This window comes from Leptidea sinapis, chromosome Z (assembly GCF_905404315.1).
Source record: "Leptidea sinapis chromosome Z, ilLepSina1.1, whole genome shotgun sequence".
In the NCBI taxonomy this organism is placed as follows: domain Eukaryota; kingdom Metazoa; phylum Arthropoda; class Insecta; order Lepidoptera; family Pieridae; genus Leptidea; species Leptidea sinapis.
Genome location: NC_066312.1, coordinates 24,791,809 through 24,816,864, shown reverse-complemented (window position 1 = coordinate 24,816,864; position 25,056 = coordinate 24,791,809). Strand labels below are relative to the sequence as shown.

The following is a 25,056-nucleotide window of genomic DNA, read 5'->3' as shown; positions in this document are numbered from 1 at the left end:
AAAATTATGTTTTCAAAGTTTATTTGTGTAATTTAAATAGTTTAATAGTCTATTGAGGTTTAATTTTATTAATTTTTATATAAAGAGTGTTAGTTATCAAGTCACTTAAATTTAAATAAATATATTATCTTCTTTTATTAAATATATGTAAGAGGCCACTGTGGTGGTATATAGCACTAATCAATACACCTTTTCACAATTAGCATAACGGACAGCCTTAAGTGTAGTAGATGTCTGGTCGAGAATGAAACGTAATCGTGGAATGTAATGAAATGGTAGACCAACGGGCATAATGCACCGGACGTACGAGGTCACTCATAGATGTCTGCGAACATCTCAGGAGGGTTCTAAGCTTTTGAAAGTAGCTGAGCGAGTTGGTATATATAACCAGTCAAACCTGCAAGGAGCAAAGGACCCAGTTAGGGGTCTAATTGAGAAAATAGGTGCCTTTAATTACTGTAATCATGTTTAATGAGCAAAAAGTCCCTGGGAAACACGGGCGTAACTTGTTGCTACGTCTGCGTACCGTGTTTGTATATTTTTCTTTTCAGCGAGTTATTGATCAGCTTCCTATTGCGACGCGCATGCGGACAGGAGCTCAGGTCCCTGGGCATTTTCGACGCGATAGGCCCCCGTATATAAAGCTTCAGTCGTTCTTTTACCGTTGGAAGTGTTACATGGACAATAAGTGAAAAATGGCCAAGGAAATGCAGAAGAGGTAATTAATTCACCATAATATAATAATCTCACTTGCTATTTTAATGATTATTGTTTATTTATATTAGTTGGGCGCTTTGGAACCTCAATCGCGAATTTTCTTTGTTCTGTGTTGTCTATTTTAAGACAAAATATATTTTAATTACATTGTGGTTTGACGTATTATTGCAATGCGATGCTTATAGTTATTTTTGTTTTCAAAAAGACTTATTTATCTTACGTCTTTTCGAATAGGGTGGGGCTATAGTGGACATATGGTTTTATTAAAACGGCTTTCATTATTTTAAAGTACATCTTTACCTTGCTGGTACAGCCAAATCAGCATTTGAATGTATATGTGTTCATTATTTCATACAGTCTAGTGCCATTAGAGGCCATGATGAGTATTACGATGTTATAAAAATTAACTGCCTAGCTAACTTATAACAAAATGCATATCGCGCCTAAGCCTCACGAATAAAAAGTCTAATATGCTAATGCATTTCATGTGAAACTGCGTAGCAAGTTGTTATAAAGTTAATTATAATTATAAAGTTAGTTAATATGACGCTTTGGGATAAAAACCGTAATGAATTTCTTTGTTCTAGTAATGAAGGCGAAGGCAGTGGTAAAGGTGACCGCAACGCTATCAAGATAGAAGAATCCGGAAGCGGAAGAAAAACTCGCCGGAATTCAGCGGAGGGCAGCGGAGATGAAAATACCACCGTGAAGAAGCGCAAAACTGACGTAAGTAATAACTTAATTACGCCCAAGTAATGTTAATTTTCAGTTCAGTCCTAAGCATCTCTCCAGATTAAGATGGTTACATCAGGATGAGCATAAATAACTTGGAACTCATGCATATTATAAATGACATTTCTAGAATTGGGTGTGTCACAAGCTTGCATGTAGGGCCACTCCCAAATGTGCACCGCGCCGGTCATCTGCCGATCAATAATGCACCGGCAGGGGGAACATTCAAATACAATATATAATAATTGGAGTCTGCGCTCTAGATTTTTCAATATATTTGGCGGGACTTCCATCCGGACACAATGGCTGGATCTTTTAAAATAAATAGAAAAAAGCTATAGTTAACTAAGCTTCACAATTATAAAAAAAAATATCCGTTCTATTACAGATCAATCGATTTATCAGATCTTAGATTCAAAAATACAAATGAGGTTGAGGCACTTTTTTTAATTTTCATGGTAGCCATATTGTAATACACCATCTTGATTTTTTTATTATAATATTATCACGTGTCAAACTATGGCGCGACAAACGGACTGCAGCAGAAGTGTCGAAAAGCAGGGTCCAGTTAATGTTTAGGCTCATCGGATGGTTGAAACACACATGATGGTAGGAGGAACCACTTTAAAGGTTGGCTCAATAGGTTCATCGGAGCGCAGGGTCCAGTTAATGTTTAGGCTCATCGGATGGTAGGGCTCACATGATGGTTGGAACCACTTTAAAGGTTTGCTCAATAGGTTCATCTGAGAGCAGGGTCCAGTTAATGTTTAGGCTCATCTGATGGTGGGGCTCACATGATGGTAGGAAGCACTTTAAAGGTTTGCTCAGTAGATTAATCTGAGAGCAGGGTCCAGTTAATGTTTAGGCTCATCTGATGGTAGGACTCACATGATGGTAGGAACCACTTTAAAGGTTAGCTCAATAGGTTCACCTGAGAGCAGGGTCCAGTTAATGTTTAGGCTCATCGGATGGTAGGACTCACGTGATGGTAGGAACCACTTTAAAGGTTGGCTCATTAGGTTCATCTGAGAGTAGGGTCCAGTTAAATTTTAGGCTCATCGGATGGTAGGATTCACATGATGGTAGGAACCACTTTAAAGGTTAGCTCAATAGGTTCATCTGAGAGCAGGGTCCAGTTAATGTTTAGGCTCATCTGATGGTGGGGCTCACGTGATGGTAGGAACCACTTTAAAGGTTGGCTCAATAGGTTCATCTAAGAGCAGGGTCCAGTTAATGTTTAGGCTCATCTGATGGTGGGGCTCACATGATGGTAGGAACCACTTTAAAGGTTTGCTCAATAGGTTCATCTGAGAGCAGGGTCCAGTTAATGTTTAGGCTCATCTGATGGTGGGGCTCACATGATGGTAGGAACCACTTTAAAGGTTTGCTCAATAGGTTCATCTGAGAGCAGGGTCCAGTTAATGTTTAGGCTCATCTGATGGTGGGGCTCACATGATGGTAGGAACTACTTTAAAGGTTTGCTCAATAGGTTCATCTGAGAGCAGGGTCCAGTTAATGTTTAGGCTCATCGGATGGTAGGACTCACATGATGGTAGGGCTCACATGATGGTAGGGCTCACATGATGGTAGGAAGCACTTTAAAGGTTGGCTCAATAGGTTCATCTGAGAGTAGGGTCCAGTTAAATTTTAGGCTCATCGGATGGTAGGACTCACATGATGGTAGGAACCACTTAAAAGGTTAGCTCAATAGGTTCATCTGAGAGCAGGGTCCAGTTAATGTTTAGGCTCATCGGATGGTAGGACTCACATGATGGTAGGAACCACTTTAAAGGTTTGCTCAATAGGTTCATCTGAGAGCAGGGTCCAGTTAATGTTTAGGCTCATCGGATGGTGGGGCTCACATGATGGTAGGAACCACTTTAAAGGTTGGCTCAATAGGTTCATCTGAGAGCAGGGTCCAGTTAATGTTTAGGCTCATCTGATGGTAGGGCTCACATGATTGTAAGCATTAGTTTAAAAGTAAGCTCACTCGACATCACAATGATAAGGCTCATTTGATAGTACAGTCCAGTTAATGATGAGACCATTATTGTTGGTAGAACCACTTTGAAGGTGGGCTCACTTGAAATCAGAATGATCATGTCCACTTTATGATTAGGCTCATCTGATGGTGGGGTGTACTACATGGTAGGAATATCCTGAAGTATGTCTCAGCCGTTATCAGCTTCACCTGCGAGTAGGTTCTAGTTGATATTTGCTCCCATTTTACGGTAAGGTTTACTTGATGGTAGGAATATCCTTAGAATATGTCTCGACTGACATCATGTCTGAAAGTCCATGTTGATGTTTAGACTCATAGTTCAGGATGATGATAATACTCACTTGACAGTCGGAATCATCTTGAAGAATAGCTCTACCTATATCAGAAAATGGTAGAGCATTATTTTGTTTGGGTTCACCTATTTGTATATCTCAACCGATAGCATGGCAAATCTGAAGTACCTAAATAGGAGATACCTATAAGTATTAAAAAGTAAAATATTTAAATAATAGGTTCTTTTTTTCCAAGCGGTAGGAGAAATGATACTTACTTGGTGAAAATTTCAATTTGATTTCAAAAATCATATCACATTAAATTTTACGTGGTGTCCTTTTGAAACACAATGATTTCAAAGTAATTCCCAGCCACACGAGAAAACCTTGAATAAGATTTCCATATTGTTACATTGACAATCATTATTCGGGATGGTCACCTTGGATTAAAAATACATTGCTTCGATGATTTTATGCCCGGCGGCTATTTATAATTTCAAATTAAATCCTTGCCACCTCAAAAACTTCGTTAAATTAGTTAAAATCCTCTAAAATTCATGTTAATTCTTCACGCCACGACTAATAAGCCGTTTCGGCTGTTTGGAATGGAGATATATTGTTATCTCAATTAACACAATATTTCTTTTTCCCCTTAAAGATACATTGTAACGTGGGACTAAAAAAAAAACGGAAATTAACTATTCTATAAATTCGCTATTCCTTCACGTAATAACTAATTAACCCATTCGGCTCAAATTTTGATTGGAGATAGATTCATCCCCTTAATTAACACATAAGTTAATGTGATCTCTTGAATAGGTTTTGTTTGATACTTTCTTTATTATATCTTAAGCTTATTGGTTTAGCTGTCTGCTTGTTGTTAGATTATTAGCTGCGTTTCTTTTGAAGATTTTTCTATATTATAGGTAGGAGATAAATATTATTTATATTCGTTTTAAATTAGGATTTGTATGGATGTATGTTTTTTACTTCTTCACGCAAAAACTGCTGAATGGATTTCGATTAAACTTTACAATAACATAGCTTACACACCACAATAACAAGTGGGCTTTATTTATAAAGGTATAGTATAAATTATTAAAAATATAACGATAAGGGTCCATTAAGTAGGAAAAGGCTATTCTATCGTGGGCTACAATAACAGTGACACGTAAATAAATCTTAAATAGTCCTGCAAAAAAGCCCGGACAGCATATATATCTATCTCTCTTTTATGTGTAAAGTATTTCTAACGCCCATTTGGTGGTAACGAATTGATCTTTATATCAAATATATACTTAAATCTCATGTGATATTTAAATTAGATGAATTTTGTCTTTTATACTACTTTATTTTAACAAATATTTGAATAGTTATGACGGTGACTAATATTATGGTGAAGGGGCGTTATTAATTTTAAACGCCTACAGTTCCCATGAAAAGGTGCATTTTCAATGACTATAAAAAAATCGCAGGGTCAACCCTGAATAGTAGTAATAGTGCACCACAAATTTAAAAAGTGTGTGTGTACTTATGTTTGCACGCAAGAAGTTATACTTCTTTGGCCTAACAAAGCAAAAATCCTTAAATTTATTTATCCCTCGTGTTATTCTACGTTTTAAGAAAGAGCAAAAATCTTATAAAGATGGCTTTGACAATTAATTTTTAAATAACGAATTAGGCTAAAATTAATATAAAAATAAAATTAAAAAAAAGAAACCACAAAAAAAAACAACGGATGTCGCAAACATCAGAAAATTTTAGGCACCAACTCCACCCTGTTACTTTAGTGTTACAGTGATGCGCACGCATCTTTAAATTTCACACTCATCATTTTTTTCATAACGCGCTTAAAGAATAAATTCTTTTATCATATCTGATATTTAACCCTTGAAAGATAATGTGCGCTTCAGAGGCGCTCGCGAAACAAAAATATTGCTGTATTTTTCTAATTTATGTGCGTATAAGCGGCGTCAATCCAGTCATCAATCAACACTCCCGAGAGGCGACCACTTCTGTTCGGTAAGTACTACATTTATTTGCCATGGCAACACATTGCATTCGATAGACGCTACTTTAACTTTTGTGAAACTTTCAAACATTTCTCTATGATTTGTTTATTTTTTATCTTTTAGGATAGTTTCAACATCATGGCGAATAGGAGAGCGTTGAAAGAGGCTCAAATACCGTGATTATTATTGAATGAAGAATAGGACGAACGTGTACAATAAGCATATCTATTTTCTCTGCATTTTGTTATTGGACTTGTATTTTTTCTATGTAATTTCGACTTATCTACTTGCTCGATGAAAATCGTTAGAATGTTAGATTCCATGCAGATAACAAGGTCGGTGAGTGACAATAACATAACACATCATAATGCTACATCAGATAGCAATATGGGGGAGCTGAACTGTAGTAACTACCAGCCCACATAACTCTCAGTAAGGAACACAAATGGAGACCATGTTGGTGATAGGCACACACAGCGGATACACCCACAAGATGGATCGATAATCAGTCTTAATTGGGAATCCCTGTTTGTCAAGACGTTTGAGAGAGAATATTGAAAAAATCTGCGAAAAACCACTGAAGAGGTGCCTTTAGAAGCTGTTGAGGAACCTCCAGTTAAGATTCGGTACTTCCGCAGCCTATACACATCAAAAAAGAAAAGAATGTCCAAAATGACTGTACTAAATGTAAAAACATGACATGTAATAAATGTAAAAAAAATCTTTGTGTGCTGAACATAAACTTGATGTTTGCAATAACTGACATAACATTTGTTTCATTTTTGTATTTTTTTTTTGAGAATGAATATTTTATAACTGACTTGTTCGTTAAATAAAAAAAAACTAAATATGTCATATATTTAAAAAAAAATTAACAGACGACATTTTATTATAATTGATATTCGTAGGGATTTTAAGAACGCAATTTTTTTGTTATATTTAATAAATAATCACTACAATTTGTGTTTTATTTGCTTATTAATAATGTAGCAATCCACAAAGCAATGGAAAAAGAAAAACAATTATTTAATTTTGTATAAAAATTTATATAAAAAATTGAGCACCTCTAAGGCGCATTATTAACTTTTCAGTAGCAAAAATATCGTTATCTTTCTAGGGTAAAGTACGTAGATAAATTTTCTCTTTTGCACTACGTCATTTAGACAAAAATTTGAATAGTTATGATGCTGTCGATAAACAACCGAGTGCGCGATATTATGGTGTGGTCCGGTGTCTGGCAAATGGAACGGGCGCGCGGGCGGTCGTTCAAGTGACTGCGGGTGGGGGACTATTTAGTTACTTTAAACGCCGACAGATTAAGAGTTGCATCTTCAATAACTATCAAAAAATCGTCACTATCAACGTTAAAGGTAGCAGGCGTACATTTGGTCATGCCATGTGCTTCCCACGGCCTGCTCTATATGGCTTGCTCATGCGGTTCTAAATTGTAATATCTGCATTGCAAGAATGCCACAGTTTTTGTGAGTGTATATGTGGTAGTCGAATTTGTAAACTACTTTAGAGAAAACACAATCGAACCCTTAAAAAAAGAATTTAACAAAAAAACAACCGACTTAAAAAACACTATTCCAAAACAATAGATACAATATGCACTAAAAAGTATAAAAATAATTGTCTATTTTATACAATCTGATTAATTAATCTAATTCTAGTTACGATTATTGTTATTTTTGGATCGGTATCCTTCCGCCGCGACCCGCTCTCGCCTCTCGCCTCCTCACAATTCAAGCACATCTCCCCTATAACTATGTATGCAGTTACAAACCTATCATGATGACACCGACTCCAAAGATTAGAATAATCGTAACTAGAATTAGATTAATTAATTAGATTCTATAAAAATACGCAATTATTTTTATACTTTTTAGTGCATATTGTATCTATTGTTTTGGAATAGTGTTTTTGAAGTCGGTTGTTTTTTTTGATATTTTATTTTTTTATTTTCTGATATATAGTGAATTTGAAGTACACTAACTAATAATTTGTCTAAATATGTGTAGATATACAAAATTTTTCAATGCAGCAATGCACGTAAGCGCTTTGCAATTTGATTACAGACAGAAATTCTCAGACAGAAATTCTGCCACAGATCGCACCCTTACTGTAAATCGTTCAGGAGTCCCATTGATCATTATATTCGACTACGACAATTACTTTACCATAACTATTTATCTATATATAATTATCATCTGGATAGCATAAATAAGATTCGGCCGAGTATCGTTAATTTGCACCTAAGAATTGAAGAGTTATGTTACTTTGTCATGGATTCCGTTATTAAAACCTAACCAAACTCTCACCAAACTATTTTTGAAGCATATCCTTTCCAATAAAAAAACAATCCCAGAAATCGGTTGGCGCGATATTGAGTTATTCGTAAATTTATCATCCACTTTGCTTTACGTATGTATAGCAAATTTAAGACTTTTATGGTTTTCTTATGGATCCCATTGTCAAATCTTGACCAAAATACAATGGGACCACACGGGAAGTACCAGCTTTCAAATAAAAAAAGAATTATCAAAATAGGTTCACCCAGTCGAAAGTTTTGTGGTAACAAACATAAAAAAAAAGAACATACCGGCGAATTCAGAACCTCCTCCTTTTTTGAAGTCGGTTAAGAATTTATTTATATATTTAATATATATTTTCACGTACCCTCAGAAGCCACCAGCTGAGCTGTTTTCGCGCCAAACCTGGCGCTGGCCAATAGAGACGCTATATGTACTTATGTTTACATTAGTCGAGGTATCATTGTGGGGTTTATTATACGGGTTGCTATATTAACAAGCCTGGTTATTGTAAACAAAAAAGTGATTTATGATAGATTCGTGCTGTGATATCGCCGCTTTTTCACAGTTGTATGAGAAATTGTGACTTTTTTGCTAAACGCGTTAAAATAAAAATATTACAATTGAATTATTTGTATTATTTTTACTATAGTCGACACGTTATATTATGATCTTATGATTTCTTTCCAAAAAATAATTTTATTTTTCTAAAAAAATAATTTCACAAATTATTGTTCCCGTTGTATGTCGCCAGCTAAAGCTAAATAAATACTAATATATTTTATCTTCAAAAGCGTTACGTTACGGCTATTAGAACCAAGAGCAATAAAAAAATACACCCGGTTCAAAATTCTCCCTGGTGTGTTTGTCTAGGGATACAAAGATGTTAACAATTTGTTATGTTTTGAAATTGATAACCCTCACTTCTAGGATTAATACACAAATAACATTTGAAAAACAGGTCGTGGATTCGAGTCCCGCATCGTTCATAAAATTTTGTTGTTTTTCAAATTTTATTTGTGTATTTATCCTAGAAGTGAGAGTTATCACTTTAAAAACATAACAAATTGTTTAGATTTACAAGAGCGATATTTCAAGTTATTTTCCTAATATGCAAATATTGGGGTTGAGCAGGTTATCAACTGTAAAATAGATCCTGTAGATGAAGCCACAACCTGAGAGTTGAACAAAGCATACAAGATATTATTATAATTTATAACGATACGACACTCGAACGGTTAGCTCAGTTGGTTAGAGCACCGACACGGAACGCCGAAGATCCCGTATCGTTCATAAAAATTTGTTGTTTTTCAAATTTTATTTGTGTACATATTATCAGTTTTTTTACGGCTGTCTTGCCGAGTCCACGGGGACACGGTAGCATAGAATCATAGATTGCCATGTACGATTGTGCACTATATCGTATGGTAGGGAGCTTAAGTTCTCATATAATCGGTACGAACAGGTCTCTTTAGAAAGTCCCAAAGGGATTGAGGTCGCTTCTTCGTGCTAGCCAATCTAAACAGCGTATCGCGACATTATTTAAGTAAGAGTTTACGTTGTTCGCTAGGTTTGCTCGAGCATTGTCGTCTCTAAGCACAGCAACACTTCATGTAACAGCTAAGGCTGGTTGTACGTGTTTAATAAGAGCGCAAATGGCGTAAGAGTATGGCGCAAAATGTAAATTTTCAGCCCACCCTCGACGTTTGAATTATAACGTCATAGTACATACAAACCATGCGCTCTAAAAATAGGTGTCTAAAGTGTTACTTTTATATGTCTATAAAATATTATGTTAAAATAAGTTATATTAATGTCATTAATCGGTGCATTTTATCTCTAAACCGGGATCAAAGAAGATAATTTAACCACTTGCGCCAACTGTATACCGTCTGTCTCTTAATAAAATTACTTTTATTTGTAGGACAACTCACTCAGTCTTGGGGACCGCAGATCTCCACCCAATGAAGATGAAGGATCCTCAATTGATGATGGTAAGTGGAATGACGTTGAATTTTTCAAAATTTTTGCATTCTTATATCAATACTGAGGTAAGAAAATAATTAATAATATAATATGTATTACTATGAGTTATCACTGTTCAAACACTACCGTAAAACATTTCTGTTGTTATTGATTGTCTGAAACTGGAAGTAGTAGTGAATAACACAATGAAGTAACAATCAAACGGTTACCATCAATTTTCTATCTTAGGGCATCGATGAGGAGTTTGAAATGGAGGCAGCCAATGTGATGTTCACGTGTGATTGTCATATTAAAAGAATCAAATTATTATCACACGTGTAACTTCGCCTCAAAATCATTTCATTTTTATGCCAATGTAGTAAGCAGGCCAGTTCAAGTATGGGGGCCTATTTATCAGGACTTTTATTTTACAAAGATCTTCCCTTTTAAGATATATGGGAAACAAACACTTGAAAGTCAAACAATCGATCAGCAGTGTAGGTTCAACTTGTATATTTTTATATATCAGTAATGTTCTAGCTATCATAATATACAATAAGTTTCACTCCTAATATCCATTACGCTTAAATGGCAATTTCATACATAACCCCAATTATTATTATTAGGATATATATTTTCTCTGTTTTTAAATGAATATTGTATTTTGAGAGAGAAAGTTATTAGTAGATCCTAATACACTATGTACAATAAAACATTTTACCTTATATATGTGCATTTTTATTCAATTAACAACATTTTTAAGTGTACACTTAAAAACATAATTTACCAGTAGTTTAAATATTTGGATTCCTTTTCATTCAAAGATGTGGCATCATTTTCAAAACCATCTAGCTGCTCCTCAGAACCTTACTGTCAAGAACACGTCCGAGCTTGTACATGACACAGCAAAACAACGAGACCAGACAACGAACAGGTCCCAGAACATTCAGGACCAAAATAGGTTTCTGGCGTGATTCTAAAGTGATATTTTTACTATAGTATTCGGTACACTAAAACTGAGTGCACTTGTAAGAGCTAGATACAATAAGAGTGCCCTGGGAGCGTTTACCTCCTTACACAATAACAGATTTGTAGATGCGAGGTATCGAAAAGTGTGATGGCAGCAGTGCAATATCAAAAATATTAACTGAACAATTGATATAGATCAGTGCTATCATGAATGTTACTAGAAGTTACTAGTTACTCTGTTTTTCTTCAATGTTAAAAAGTCGAGCGTGCTATGTGGCATTTTTTTCCATCAAGTTAATAACGTCTGCCCCTAGTTAACATCGGTTCTTATGCAATTATTTTATAACCCGTGCTCACGAGATAAAGTCCAGGCCTCATCTGTAAATATATACATCTGTATATATATAATAATCCCCTAAAAGGGGGATATATCAAATCCGGCTAACTAAATCACGGAGAGCATAATTAACTGCCAGCTTTTGCTATGCGTAGTATACAATTAAGCGGATGTCAAAAGCAAGGGAGAAGGATTGGCAGTGTGTAGTTATTATGTAAACCCCGGTCAGCTTGAACCATTTGACCTAGCGCTAAACTGAGCTCTTCGAATAGCAGGGTAAACAGTAGTCTGTAAGTTACTTGATCATTTGGCGCTGCTTAGAGACCTTCAAGGAACTTTCTACCAGGCCTTATCAATATTGGAATAATCTTCGTTGAACGGTGTTTAAACTTTCGATAGTGTTAAAAAACCAAATAGGGTGGAGTGGTGTCGCACCAGAATAGCATACCCTCCCGTGGATGTCGTAAGAGGCGACTAAGAGATCCAAAGAACGGTGGATGGGCAGCACCATCCTTCCGAGAACCACTAACATCCACTGCGATCGCCAACCCGCATGCGAAGTGTGGCGTTTACCGCAAAAACACCCTAAAGATGAAAAGAGATACTGAAAGGCCCTGGCCACCAGACCTGTGCTGAAGATCTTCCAGAAGCTATTTAATTCCGTTATCCTTGAGGGCAAAACGCCACAAGCATGGCACAGAGGTATAGTGGCGCTATTCTTCAAAAAGAGCGATAAAACGCTTTTGAAGAACTATAGACCCATATCACTTCTGCGCCATGTATATAAGCTGTTTTTAGGGTAATCAATCGCGCGCATGTTCGACGACTTCCAGCATCCCGAATAAGCTGGTTTCCGAAAAGGCAGCCACCATACTTGGCGTTCGTGGACTATGAGAAATCCGAGGTGCCACATTGGTAACCGATATATCGAAGCGATTAAGTGTTTGTATGGTAACGCCACCATGTTAGTCCGTCTCCAGGATCAGTTCTTGAAGCCTATCCGACTGCAGCGGGTAGTCAGACAATGCGATGTTATATCGCCGAAGTTATTCACCGCTGCATTGGAAGATTTCTTTAAGCGTTTGGACTGGAACGGGCTGGGCATCAATATCAACGACAAATACATACTTACCTTCGATTTGCAGACGATATCCTATTCATGGCAGAGACCATGGAAGACTTAAGCCATATGCTTGATAGCCTCAATACAGCTTCCCAAGGATTAGGTCTCAAAATTAACATGGATAAGACGAAGATCATGTCTAATGCCCATGTCGCACCTACTCCCGTAACAGTTGGGAACTGTACTCTCAAATTTGTGGGCAAGTACGTCTACCTTGGACAAATAATCCAGTTGGGCAGGTCCAATTTCGGGAAAGAGGTCACTCGTCGAATCCAACTCCGATAGGCAGCGTTCGGAAAGCTCCGTAAAATCTTCTCGTCCAAAATACCACAGTGTCTGAAGACGAAGGTTTTTAACCAATGTGTGTTGCCAGTGATTACATACGGAACACAGACGTGGTCGCTAACTATGGGCCTTATGAGGAAACTCACTGTTGCTGAGAGGCCCGGAGTTTCTCTGCGAGATCGAATCAGAAATGAGGAGATCCGTAGGAGAACCAAAGTCATCGACATAGCCCAAATGATTGAAAAACTGAAGTGGCAGTAAGCAGGGCACATAGTTCGGCGGAAAGATGGCCGTTGGGGCATTACCCTTCCCATGGACTTACTAACCTTTCGGTTATCAAGATCTACATCCCATGTGCGCCAAGCCACTACGACTCCGACACCAATGGAGAGGCACTGCTACCCAGTGAGCTCCCCTCCCCCATAGCCCCCGTGTCGGTAAAGCTACCTCCACCACGTTTGATTGGTAACCGCCGAGGAACCTTTCGGAACCATCTACTTCAGGTCAATTGAATGCCACCGCGCCCGTTGCTCAGATAACCGAGATGAGGTGGCCGTTGGGGTAGTAAGGTCCTCGAATGGCGACCACGTACCGGAAGGCATAGTTTTGGTAGGCCCCCACAAGATGGACCGACGATCTGGTCAAGATCGCCTGAGTAGGATGGATGAGGGCAGCGAAGGACCGATCGTCGTGGAGAGTCTTTGGTGGAGGCCTTTGTCTGATGATATTGAAAAAAACAAAAAGGCTAGCGATGCCTTTGTCATTCCTCTGGTGTTGTAAAAGCTGTGGGCGTACTTACCATCGGATAGCCCGTACCCAGGTTTTTTCTGTTCTATTAAAACATTTCAAGTGTAGATGGGCACCAGTGTTGGTCTGCGAGCTTTCCATCATCGGTCGAGATATGTCGCTCCATTCCCACTCTGGTTTACTTATTTACCTTAACCTCAAAAACTATTTTTAACAACTCTTTTGAAATTCATTACACATTTGCTTTGAACATTTTCGGGGATCTCATAAAAATATATACATCGCCCCACAAAAGACTTACTAGCTTGATTTAGCCGAGTAGTAGGCATAATAAGTTTATGTTTGTTCCTGGTTTTAACATTATGGTTATTACAGTTCCTAGAAAATTCACTTGTGCCTATATTTGTAACAGCTTTCACGAACTTGAGACAAAATTATCGACCACGACAGACTTGCCAATCTCATTGTTGACATCACTACCCCGAACACGAATTTAACACTGTCATTGACATATACGTTACACAACCCAAGCACTAGCGATAAGACATCACAGTGCCTTCGACGTTGGTGTTTCCTAATGAATATTCGACCATTACTTCACTTTAGGACACAAATTGCATTTGATTCAGCTGTTGAATTAAAATAAACTTTCAGAGGACGTTTTGTGTATAAATGAATCGGAACACTCATTGGATGACGAGTTTATCGATGCAATGTCTCAGGACATGCCTACTGAAGAAGAGGCTAAAGAAGAGAAGCACGAAAAAGGTAAAGAAAAAGGACCCGTAGTAGTACAGGAAAGCATTTACCGATTGATCGTATTACTCTGTGTCGTATGCTAGTAAGCCTTGCCCTACTAATTGTAGTTTTTAATCTTAATTTAAATCACTTGAATAACCTTGGATGTCTCGTTAAACATGTAATTAATGTTAGTAATATTAAACACACCAAATGGATTCAATAAATATTTCGAATATATTTTATAAGCCTCGTATGGATGTCGACTGATGTCGTACAGTAAAAAATGGGTTGCACTCCTCCATTAACGTTGTGCATTTTGGAATATTTTGGAATGGTTAGGAAATAATTTAGGAAATGGGACTTATGAATGTTGAAAATATACATCTTAAATATTAAGACCAAGTATAAGATTTTAGGGGCTGTTTCGCAATGTCCAAGTAAAGTTGCAGACTTTAACTGGCTTCATAAAAGTTGCGAATAAAAGAGATTGCGGGAAAGTGTTTCACAATCACTTTCCTGCTTAGGCAACCTCGTACTCAATAGAATCGTTTGACGAAATGAAAATATTATAAATACTGTTTCTTATACGAAAAAACGTGACACAAGCAGCCTTTTATACAATTTTTATTTAATAATCGACAATTTTCTATTTGTATGTCTCTAAATAGCACTTCTACCACTATTTTCACAATAAAATCAATCATCACATATTTATTTTGTACTTTCAACTGCTGCAACTGTCAACGAATCAATTATCATGAGCCTTTCATAATTGTCGATAACTCAAAAACAAAAACAAACCATATACCAAACATATAGGAGACCAAACGGGGAATTTGGGATTTATTCGAACGCCTCAGAATAACATAAGAGGGGCAAACTTGCGCATCGAGAAGTACTTCCACCATACGTGAGCCTTATATAGGGTCGAATGTCTAGGGCAACCGATCAGATTAGTAAAATAAATCGGTCGTTAGAAAATTCGAGAGAGTCACATTGAGGTAAGATTATTGCTTTTTCAATCGGTCATAAGTTTTGGTAACGTCCAAATTGTCAGTATTTTGACTAGGAGCTACTTTTTTTTCCTATTTTTACCCCTTCCCACCATGCAAGCCGCCAGATTAACATTTTTCCGTTATGAGACTTTCCGCATACACTTTTAATATCAGAAGCACTTGAATATTTCTTTGTGACTATTTTTTTACATTGTTGTATACGCTCGGCTCACCAGTGACAGGGTACATCATATAAACTTTTTTCTTTTTAGCATCTAATCTTTAAAATACCCAAGACGCTCGAGTAAATCTCTATTTAGATCTTGGGCTCCCCTACAATTATATTAACAGACATTAGTTTATTAAATGCTTGTCAATCTGTCAAGCTATCCAGTACCCGGCGGATAACTACTACATCCATCCTATAATTTAAAAAGCGCTTATCTGCTAGATAACACTATTTATACATTAAGAAACGCAAATGATGTCTTTATTCGATATATTAGTAGCAAATAGTTTATTCGTAACTTTACTTGGACATTGTGAAACAGCCCCTAAATGTTAGGGGGTTTAAGTATGAAATTGCCGCTTCGTAATGAAAATATTAATTATTTTTTGTCAGGTTTAATAAATTTATTTAATCGAAATATTTACCCTTATTAAAAACTTACTTACTGCCATTCACTAAAAAAAAGTAAATTTTGCCTTAGCGGTAGAACTCTGGGAAACAGGACTGTGTGAAGAAATTCTGCATTATTTTTTGAAAAGAACATGTTTACCGCGGTTATTTTGGTATTCAAGAGTGCCATGTCTAACGGAGGATATTGAAGGGCTTCTAAATATAGGTCAGTCTTCGCAGGTCATTTAAATCATAGAGAAAATAATCAAGCCGAATTTTTCTCCGATTTGAGGCAAATAATTTGATAAAGATAGATAATAAAATCATGTTGATTATTACTTAGTAGTTTGATATACTTCAAAGACGCTCGGTCTGTCGTATCCTCTCCAAACTCAAAATTCATGTAGCGAGCTGTTTTTACTGCGTTAGTTTCTCGCCGCAACTAGAATCATTAAAATTTTCTATATATCTTAACTTTTATAGGCAATCATCATCATTTCAGCCGGAAGACGTCCACTGCTGGACAAAGGCCTCCCCCAAGGATTGCCATGAGGATTGGTCATGTGCTGCCCTCATCCAAACTATTCCGGCGATCTTGACCAGATCGTCGGTATATCTTGTGGGGGACCTACCAACACTTAACACACGTCTTCTGCGACGTAGTCGCCATTCGAGAACTTTACTGACCTACAGCCATCTGCCCGTCGAGCGATGTGCCCTGCCTACTGCCGCTTCAGTTTCGCAATCATCTGCGCTATGTCGGTAACTTTCGTTCTCCTACGCATCTCCTCATTTCTGATTCGATCTCTCAGGAAAACTCTGAGCATAGCCCTCTCCATTACCCGCTGAGTGACAATAAGCTACCTCACAAGGCATTTATAATCAAATGAAAGGACAATTGAAAGTCATACAGTCTACATTTTTTAAATCTTGAATTTTCAGCTGTTTTGTAAAAAAAAAGGTTGTACTTTGTAATCTCGAACCACTGACATTTTATTTTAAAAAGTAGCATTTTTCAAAGTATGCCAAAAAGGCAATTTAATACTTAAACCCCTTCCGAGTCAGTAAAGAATCTTCTGGAGCGATGTACGCTATTACTTGTCACTTTTATTTAACATTACTTACTTATGATTTATATTGTTTTACTAACGTAAGAGTTTTTTTTTTCTTTGAAAACTAGGCAATTACTTTTTACATCATTAATTAAGGTATGTTTTATATATCTGTTTAGATAAAAAAAAAACGATTATCCCAGAAAATACTTCAAAGCCTCTTTCAAGTTTGGATGAGATGGCCGCAGAACTAACAGCTGAAGGGCAAGGATCAGCTGCTGATAAGAATGATGACAGCTGCGGAGAAGCACCATTCGATTACATAGCAAATGGTAAGCATATAAATATTATTCTTGTAAGTAACCGTAAGTTTCTTCTGCCAAATTGTTATATCTTTGTTAAACTGCATATTACAGTTCTTTTATATATAAGTATGAATAAGTAACGAACGTAATTTTATGTATGTCTGTTCTCGATCAATAGATTTTAGTAATGAATTTAACTTTATCGCAGTATAGGGATAAAAAAGGAATTACATAAAATGAACAATAATATTTGCCTCTTACAGTGAGTCGACCTCCGACTCCAAACCAGGATGAAGATTCACTCAGTCACATCCTGAACGTGGAGGAAACTGTTAACAACATTTTATCCGTACAAGAGTCCGTCAATAGTATTATGAGTATGCAAGCGTCAGGACCGGTGTACGGCATTGTGGCAACAGTCCAAAGCAATCAGTTGAGAGTGGAAGGCACCGTCAGCATTACAGTGGACTCTGAAGATCCGCCTGCCCAAAACGGTTAGTATCCATCTTTATTCTATCATATGAGAATTTTCATATCCTTGCACATATTTAAAATGTATACAGGTATATTTAAACAAAAAGTCATTTAATGTCGCATGGATAGGTGAAGCCTACACCATATATGCCTATAAATGACACAAAATCTTTTGGTTTTATACCTATTTGTAGCAGGCAAATCGCATAATTTCGAGTTTTTGTATTTGTAGGGTGACCATCATAAAAAACAGGTTGGAAAAAGCAGATCTTATTTCAGTAATCAGGTAGTGCGAACTCTTAACATAAGAGTATAATAGACATCATTAAGCACTTTCAATGAAATACAAAGTAAAAGCAACATTAAAAAATAGTATAAAAATAAAAAAAATTGAAGTATGATATCTACATCATACCTAGGAAAAGATAAAAATGTAATACTTCAAAGAACACTTTAAAATGAGCAGACATAAAATCAGTTCTTTAGTCTTATATATTTATTATACCTTCAAAGCATAATTACATTTAAAAAGAAAACATTTTTTAAACTATTTGTTAAACATTTGAGATGTTATTATGATCAGTTGAAAAAATAATGGGAAGTTATTTTATTTAGCATCTTAGAATAAGATTTATTACAATTACCACTTATTTTACAATTACTTTGTTCCATGAGCAATTTCATTATTTTATATCACTCATTTTTGTTTTATTTTTCTACGAAGTTTGACCTGCCAAACTTGTTAATAAACATGCATTTTTTCATTTTTAATACACCAAAACTACTAAATACAACTGCTGCTTTAAACCATAGCCTTTAAAAACAATGGTAGATACAAATAATAAGAAAAATAAGGTCTTTGAAATTTAAATTTTCATCACACCTAGAAGAAATAATTTTCAAAATTATTTATTTCCATTTGTCAAAGTTCAGTGACATTTCGACGCACAAAGAACATTAATTCATCTTTTTAGAAAAACAAAGACAAAAAAATATGTGTTTGTGTGCAAGTCACACACGGTTTAAGTGAAACTTCTGAAACGTTCCTGATTAAAAATACTCGTTGAAAAGTATTGAACAAAGAAAACTGTATATAGCTTAATAATTTGTGATACTCAAACTTAATATTAACAGTTAAGAAGTCGATGCAACTCATGAATTTTAAATAGTGGCATAGAGATCACAGTCAGCTATATATATCCCCAAAGATTATTTTGCGCGCTGGCCATGTTGGATTTAAAAAACGATCCCAAATTCGTTCTCTGTACCCTCGAGAACCTCGGATAGGATATCCATATTGTTGAAATCATAATTTGGCATGGCGGCCAAAAATATATTTGAAAATATATATTTATAAATAATAGCTGGCAACGGCGCCTCTATCGTCTCACTTTTTCGTTACATCGAGTTTCAAATCACAATGATTCTAAAGAAGTTGCACTTCAAAGACATAGATTATTTTGTCAGACTCTATGGATATAATATAATTCTAGTAGGCTTCATAAGATACATAATAGCTTTAAGGGTAAATGTATACACTTCTACAATAAAGTCCCAGCCACTGTTCAGGCATTGTCTATAAATAAATTTAAATGTTTTATAAAAAAATGGCTCTGTCGTAAATCCTATTACTCCACTGCTGAATATCTAAATGATCGGACCGCCTGGGACTAGATTGTGATTATTTTATAGCAACTGTACAATATTGTATTTTTTATTGAAAAGAGCGCAAAAAAAAAGAATGCTGGGAGAGTTTCTTGCGCCGCTTCTTCTCTCTCAGAGCGTCATTTGTTTCCGAAGCGGTAGTAGTATCTAGTAGTATAAGAAATGACATCAAAAAGAATTCTAAAGGAATCAATTTTGAGAAAATAAATGCCTTTATGCCTTTATGCCTTTATATTTTTAAAGTATTTCATAAAATTCTTCTAAAGGCATTACCCGGACTGTTGGTCTCTCAGGGTTATCCTTTTTTAGAATAAGATAGTCCACATCGCTAATACTCATTACGCCATACTTTTAGTCAATAATATTCGGCAAGAGTCCTATGAGTACCAGATTTCAGTGACACTGTAGCGTTTTTGACGTGCCGAATAACGTAAAATACTTTGTCACCATGTCCACAGCTTTTTTACAGCTCCCGTTTCTGAATCATAAAATTTTCTTAATTCAAGATTCCAAGAGTTCTCTGCACACCTAGAATTTGCACTGTTTTAAATTTTTTTTTGTGTCAGATACTCGGACCCCTACTTTTTCTTGTTTAGGTCAGCAGCGACGCGCGTGATAAGAAGTAAAACTAAATACTTCAATTTGTTCCGACAGTTTGTACACAGCCTTTTTAATTGTCCATAAAATATTGAGGCATATTAAATAATGACAAGGCAATTTGCCAAAAGCACATATTTTAACAATGAGCGCTTGTAAACGGAGGACGCCGTATGTGAAATGCGAAATAATACAATGTGCCTGCGACACCTACCTTTAAAAGTTTACAGCATTCCCTAATTTACTGTAACGGAAACTTACAAAATAATTTATAAATAGGTCTGATGGAGGTCAATCATAAGTAGATGGTTTAATTAATTTTTTATTTGTGCCTCAGAGAGCTATGCAGATATTACGGATTTCTATTTCCTATTGCCCTTACATTCTCTAGTTATACCATATAATATTTAAAGTTTCGTTCCAGCTCTCTGATTTGTTGTTCTCTCAACCTGTGCCATTCAGCATATCCCCATTATGGATATTTAATTTACACCTACTTCACATTTCCCAACATTCCATATTTGCTCTTTAAATTTATTTATGACTAAACCATCAACATCTTATTTTATAACTACATTTGTCTCTACGTCTTCCTCAATCTTTGTTTGCTCAAAATACATTCCTATCAGCTATTTTATTATATTTCTACAGTAATATTGACACTCGTTTGTTGATACAATACAAAGATAGAATCACACAGCGAGCTGATTTATTAGTATTTCTTGACAACCCATTTGTTTCAGATGATAGCAGAACTTCGGATGAAATTATTCAGGACGCTGTAAGGGATATAGAGTCGATCATTGGCCCTGTAGGTTTCGTCAGAGAGGACGTTGAAAGAGTTGAGAACAGAGGTGACCCAAAACCAAAGCTTCCTGAAGACGAATAGATATTTTACAACGTGTTGTAAATGTTCTGGCTGTATATTTTACCCTATATGCTCCTGATACCTGTTTAAAATCGTTTTATTATTCCTTTCATATCTAATCAAAATGTTGTCAGTGCAATTAAAATCTCCTAACAGAAAATCGATTCAATAATTAATATTTTCACTGTACTACCTGTTTAGTAAAATTAAAATTATAAGAATTTTCTAAACATTTCTATTTTGATGTTATTTGGTACTTTTAGACTCAATATTAATTATAACTATTCGTTTATTGTGTATGCGTTTATTTTAACATAAAATATACAATTAATTCGATGTTTAGAGTTATATAGGTTTTACTTTACGGGACTAGGCTACGACCAAGAATATGACGTGCATTCTTTAACATCTAGTGAAGTTTAGTTTGTATGTCTTGAAGCATCGAGACATATTGCGAAATATTTATAATATTAATAACCAATTGCAGTGTTTTTCCGGAGACACCACATGTCTTTTTGCCGATTACAGAGTTGAATTGGACATGGTGTCCGAGTAGATCATATTGTATGCACTTAAATAACTCAAAAGAAACAACTACATAACATAAGGTATGACGTGGAACAGGCTGGAAAAGAAAATTTCAAATTTCTGTCTTGTATGTTAATATGTTCATTTTCTTTCAAGCTAATTAGCTCGTGGTTATTCAATTTTGGCATAGAACACGGTATCATACTGAAATATTTCTGAAGTCGGCAATTGGGCAGTTATATTTGTGAAGTGGAATACACGTGATAGGTTATTGATATGAAGATTATAATATTATTATATTATACGAATTATTTCACAATGTGTCTTGGCTGAGTTCTGATAAGTTCGTGAAGAAGTCTGTATTGTTTAATTTAGTAGTTATTGTAATATGTGTTAATTCGTAAAAATAAAATTTAATTTTAGCTTTTATGTTACTTTAGATGATTTTGTACACGTCGAGGAAGAAGCTTTTGACTGTTTAACATTGCATTAAGTGTACTGTATTATTTTATAAATTCCTAGATTAATTAAAATTTATAATAATACTGAAACTTTACTCTCGTATCGTATCTGAGAAACACTACAATTGTAAATTGCGTAAAGGCTATAATTATTTGACATCATATTTTAGCTCATTTTCAATTTCAATGCATTGATTATGACGTTGAAAAAGCCTGCACCTATTTTCAATAAAGAATAAGATCCTTAAGGTGCTTGTAAGTTCTATGCAACACCTTAGCAACTTCTGCTGGCAGCCACTTCTGCCGCTGTGCACAACGAAAGCTTGGCCCATATGGCGAAGGAAAAGGCCAATATTCATTTCCACCAATCTTTTCCTTTTCATCTCAATCACGACTCTTGTCTAACATTGACAGACTCCGCCTACGATCAGACGGTGTGCATGCTCAATGCACGATCTACAGCTAATTAGTGGTGCTTTCTGAGCTTAGAGAGATCGATAAAAATTCACATAACGCCATTATTCACAAAATTATTCAAGCATAGAGGTAGGCAACGTACATCTTGACCAGCATTACCGAAGCCCATGGACGGCTTTCCATTAGATGAGCCACTACTCTGATATAAAAAATACGTAATATATAAAAATATGTAAAAAACAAGTGGTAAAAGCAAAAATAAGCGTGAATAATTGCCGTCTGTGACAGAAGTTGACCTCTACCATTCGTGTTTAAATTCGACTCTGGAAAAAACAAAGTTTTTCTTCAACGCTTATTATTCGAGACAAGACATGTCTTCTACCGTGTTTAAAAGATGCGTTTCTGCTATGATAATTCACGTCCGATTAGGCCGAAAATAGTGACAAATCAGCAAACTACGGTCTAGCTATTGATTTCCTCTTTAAATTCATCGAGTCAAGAGTTTATTATAAAACAATGGCTCTTTGCTTGGCACAACACCAGTTAAGCCGTCGATAGTATAATCTCTCTAATGCCATGGCCAATCTTCTGGTACACATTTGTAGCCATCCAAAGCAGCGGCCGGCAATTTGGCCTGGATATAGCGAATGCCTTTTAATGTAATATAATACAAGGAGTAAAACTCGAATGAATCTCATATACCATCCGTTACAACGCTCACCGCGCGTATCTCCTTTGTCCAACCAAAATGTGGTACGATTTTTCTTGCCTACGCACACTTTCCAGGCCCATATCACTTGAATACCTTAGAAAGCTAAATACAAGTCGCATTTACATACGATGGACTTAGTATTATTGTTAAATACACAAAAGAATTGCTTTATAAGACTTTCGTAAAAGAATAATTTGGAATAGTTCTCTTGATCGTTATTATTTGTTCTCACAATGGCACACTCTGTCAGACGTCAGGTAACTAGTGCAGTTTATGATATCGATGGTTGCCCTTCTGGCACAATACAATACAAAACCTTGAAGGGTGTATTTCCACTTTAAACACCAGCAAACTTCGTTTGATATCTCTGAAATCCCAAGGGTGTATAGGAGTTAATGGTCGCCAAAGTGGCCAAGTCATGTCATATTAGGGAGGGTGTGGAGGTTTGTTATTTGTAAATGAATAGGAATCACTTGTGCTATATTAGAACGTTTTCAATACAGCCGTATTAATTCGTTCATTGCTTTGGTTATACGCGCAGCAATTGCATCGACAAAGATCTCCAGACGAGGAGTACAATATTAGGATTTGTGGCGAATTCTCTTCTCATGTAAGGTAAAAGATTAATTTTCTCCACGCTTGACAATTCTTTTGGTTTAATACACATCATACACGAGTAAGAATAAATGAACACAAAATCATATTTTCCTTTTTTTTTATTCTTTGATAAATGTGCAACTGTTCATAGGTTTAACCTTCACCTTAAGATGAGGCTTAAATATTATTTTTTATTAGGTAAGTACTTAATTGTAATAACATATGGTCCTATTTAAATCATTTTAAACCTATGTAATAAAGACTGAGCTTTGGTGTACAGGATATGAGGGTCAAGAACTATGATAGGGAAAGTATTCTATTTAAGTAGGTGCTTATAGTTTGTTGGATTTATTAATCGGTAGTCTAGGATTTATCCCTTTGTATATCTGCATTTATATGCGTTGAGTTATATTTCTTTACGATGATAAAAAGTTAATTTTTGCTTTCAAGCATATCAATATTGTATACTTTGTGAATAAAATAAATATATAAGATACAACTGATTAAGTTTAATAAGAAAATACATACAAAAAACTTTTCATTCAAAACGGTTTGGATGTCATCTGGAAAGGGCTTCATGTATGACCCTTGGATGTTTAGATCTTTTGCGACAGGTTCTCAATGTCTTCTTAATCCTTTTGTCTTATTTTATATTTTACAAACTTAATTTCTTCTTTAGTATATCGGCCTGAAATTGACCCGTACACTATATTATAATATATTTAATCATTTGTATCTTTATTGTATATATTTGTGTTATTCTGAAGTTAACTACAATATTATTATTATTACAAACAGTGTTACTAACTATAGAAACATATTTTTAATGTAAATAACACTTCACACTATACGAAAGAGTGATTTTTCGAGTAACTTCTTATAATTGGAAATCGTGACAGTGTGCTTGCGCATTATGAAAAAATCCCACATATTTTTCCGAAAAATGGTAAAGTAATTTTAAAAATAATGTAATTAATTATTTCTTTTATTGTTTAATTACTTAGCTTAATTAAGATTTTGTTATACTTGTTGTATGTAATTAAAACACAAATTTTTTTTCTAACTATCCGTTAAACAATTCTCAATTGATTATTGCAGACTTTCAAATTTTTCATAGTTTTTTTTCACCGATTTTAGCCTTTAACTCACTTTTAGATTTGTAACAATGTATCGATAAGCGAAATTAGCATGTAGTGTTTACCTTTTAATGATTTTGCATACCCTGCACATGTAATTTAAATTGTTAATTGTTTAAGAAATATTTTTATGTAAAATCGCTGGTAGACCAATAAATAAATAGCTTGAAACTGATAAATTGAAACTGATTCCAAGCAAGTTGGTATGCACAATTATTAATAAATAAGTTTAAAAATGGATTCATTTTTCTTCACATTTTTAGACGCGCAATCAAGTTTAACCATGTAAAAATAATAAACATCTATTAATACCTGAACATAAAAGTCAATTGAAAAAACAAAGCAAAAGCAGTAGTCAATAATGAGATGTTGTGTTAAGACTTGTAATAGTTTGAATAGATTTAGATAATGCATCA

The 25,056-nt window shown here is 35.4% G+C and overlaps 1 protein-coding gene across 2 annotated transcripts; it reads left to right on the top strand.

Annotated features, from left to right (window-relative positions):
- The first annotated feature begins 658 nt into the window (after nucleotides 1-658).
- On the top strand, nucleotides 659-24,441 carry LOC126978811 (uncharacterized). Of its 2 annotated transcripts, XM_050827894.1 has the most exons (7): nucleotides 659-718; nucleotides 1,305-1,443; nucleotides 9,972-10,041; nucleotides 14,128-14,241; nucleotides 17,060-17,212; nucleotides 17,449-17,679; nucleotides 20,665-24,441. In XM_050827894.1, exons 1-7 carry the CDS (start codon nucleotides 696-698, stop codon nucleotides 20,808-20,810), a joined length of 876 nt encoding a protein of 291 aa, XP_050683851.1. In that variant the 5' UTR covers nucleotides 659-695; the 3' UTR covers nucleotides 20,811-24,441. The 2 variants fall into 2 exon arrangements, 1 of the variants encoding a protein (XP_050683851.1); XR_007732707.1 differs by lacking the exon at nucleotides 14,128-14,241.
- The last annotated feature ends 615 nt before the right edge of the window (nucleotides 24,442-25,056 follow it).

Coding starts and splice junctions, on each gene's coding strand:
- LOC126978811 (XM_050827894.1), top strand. CDS start 696: ATGGCCAAGGAAATGCAGAAGAG. Junction 719..1,304: donor GCCAAGGAAATGCAGAAGAG/GTAATTAATTCA, acceptor TCTTTGTTCTAG/TAATGAAGGCGAAGGCAGTG. Junction 10,042..14,127: donor AGGATCCTCAATTGATGATG/GTAAGTGGAATG, acceptor ATAAACTTTCAG/AGGACGTTTTGTGTATAAAT.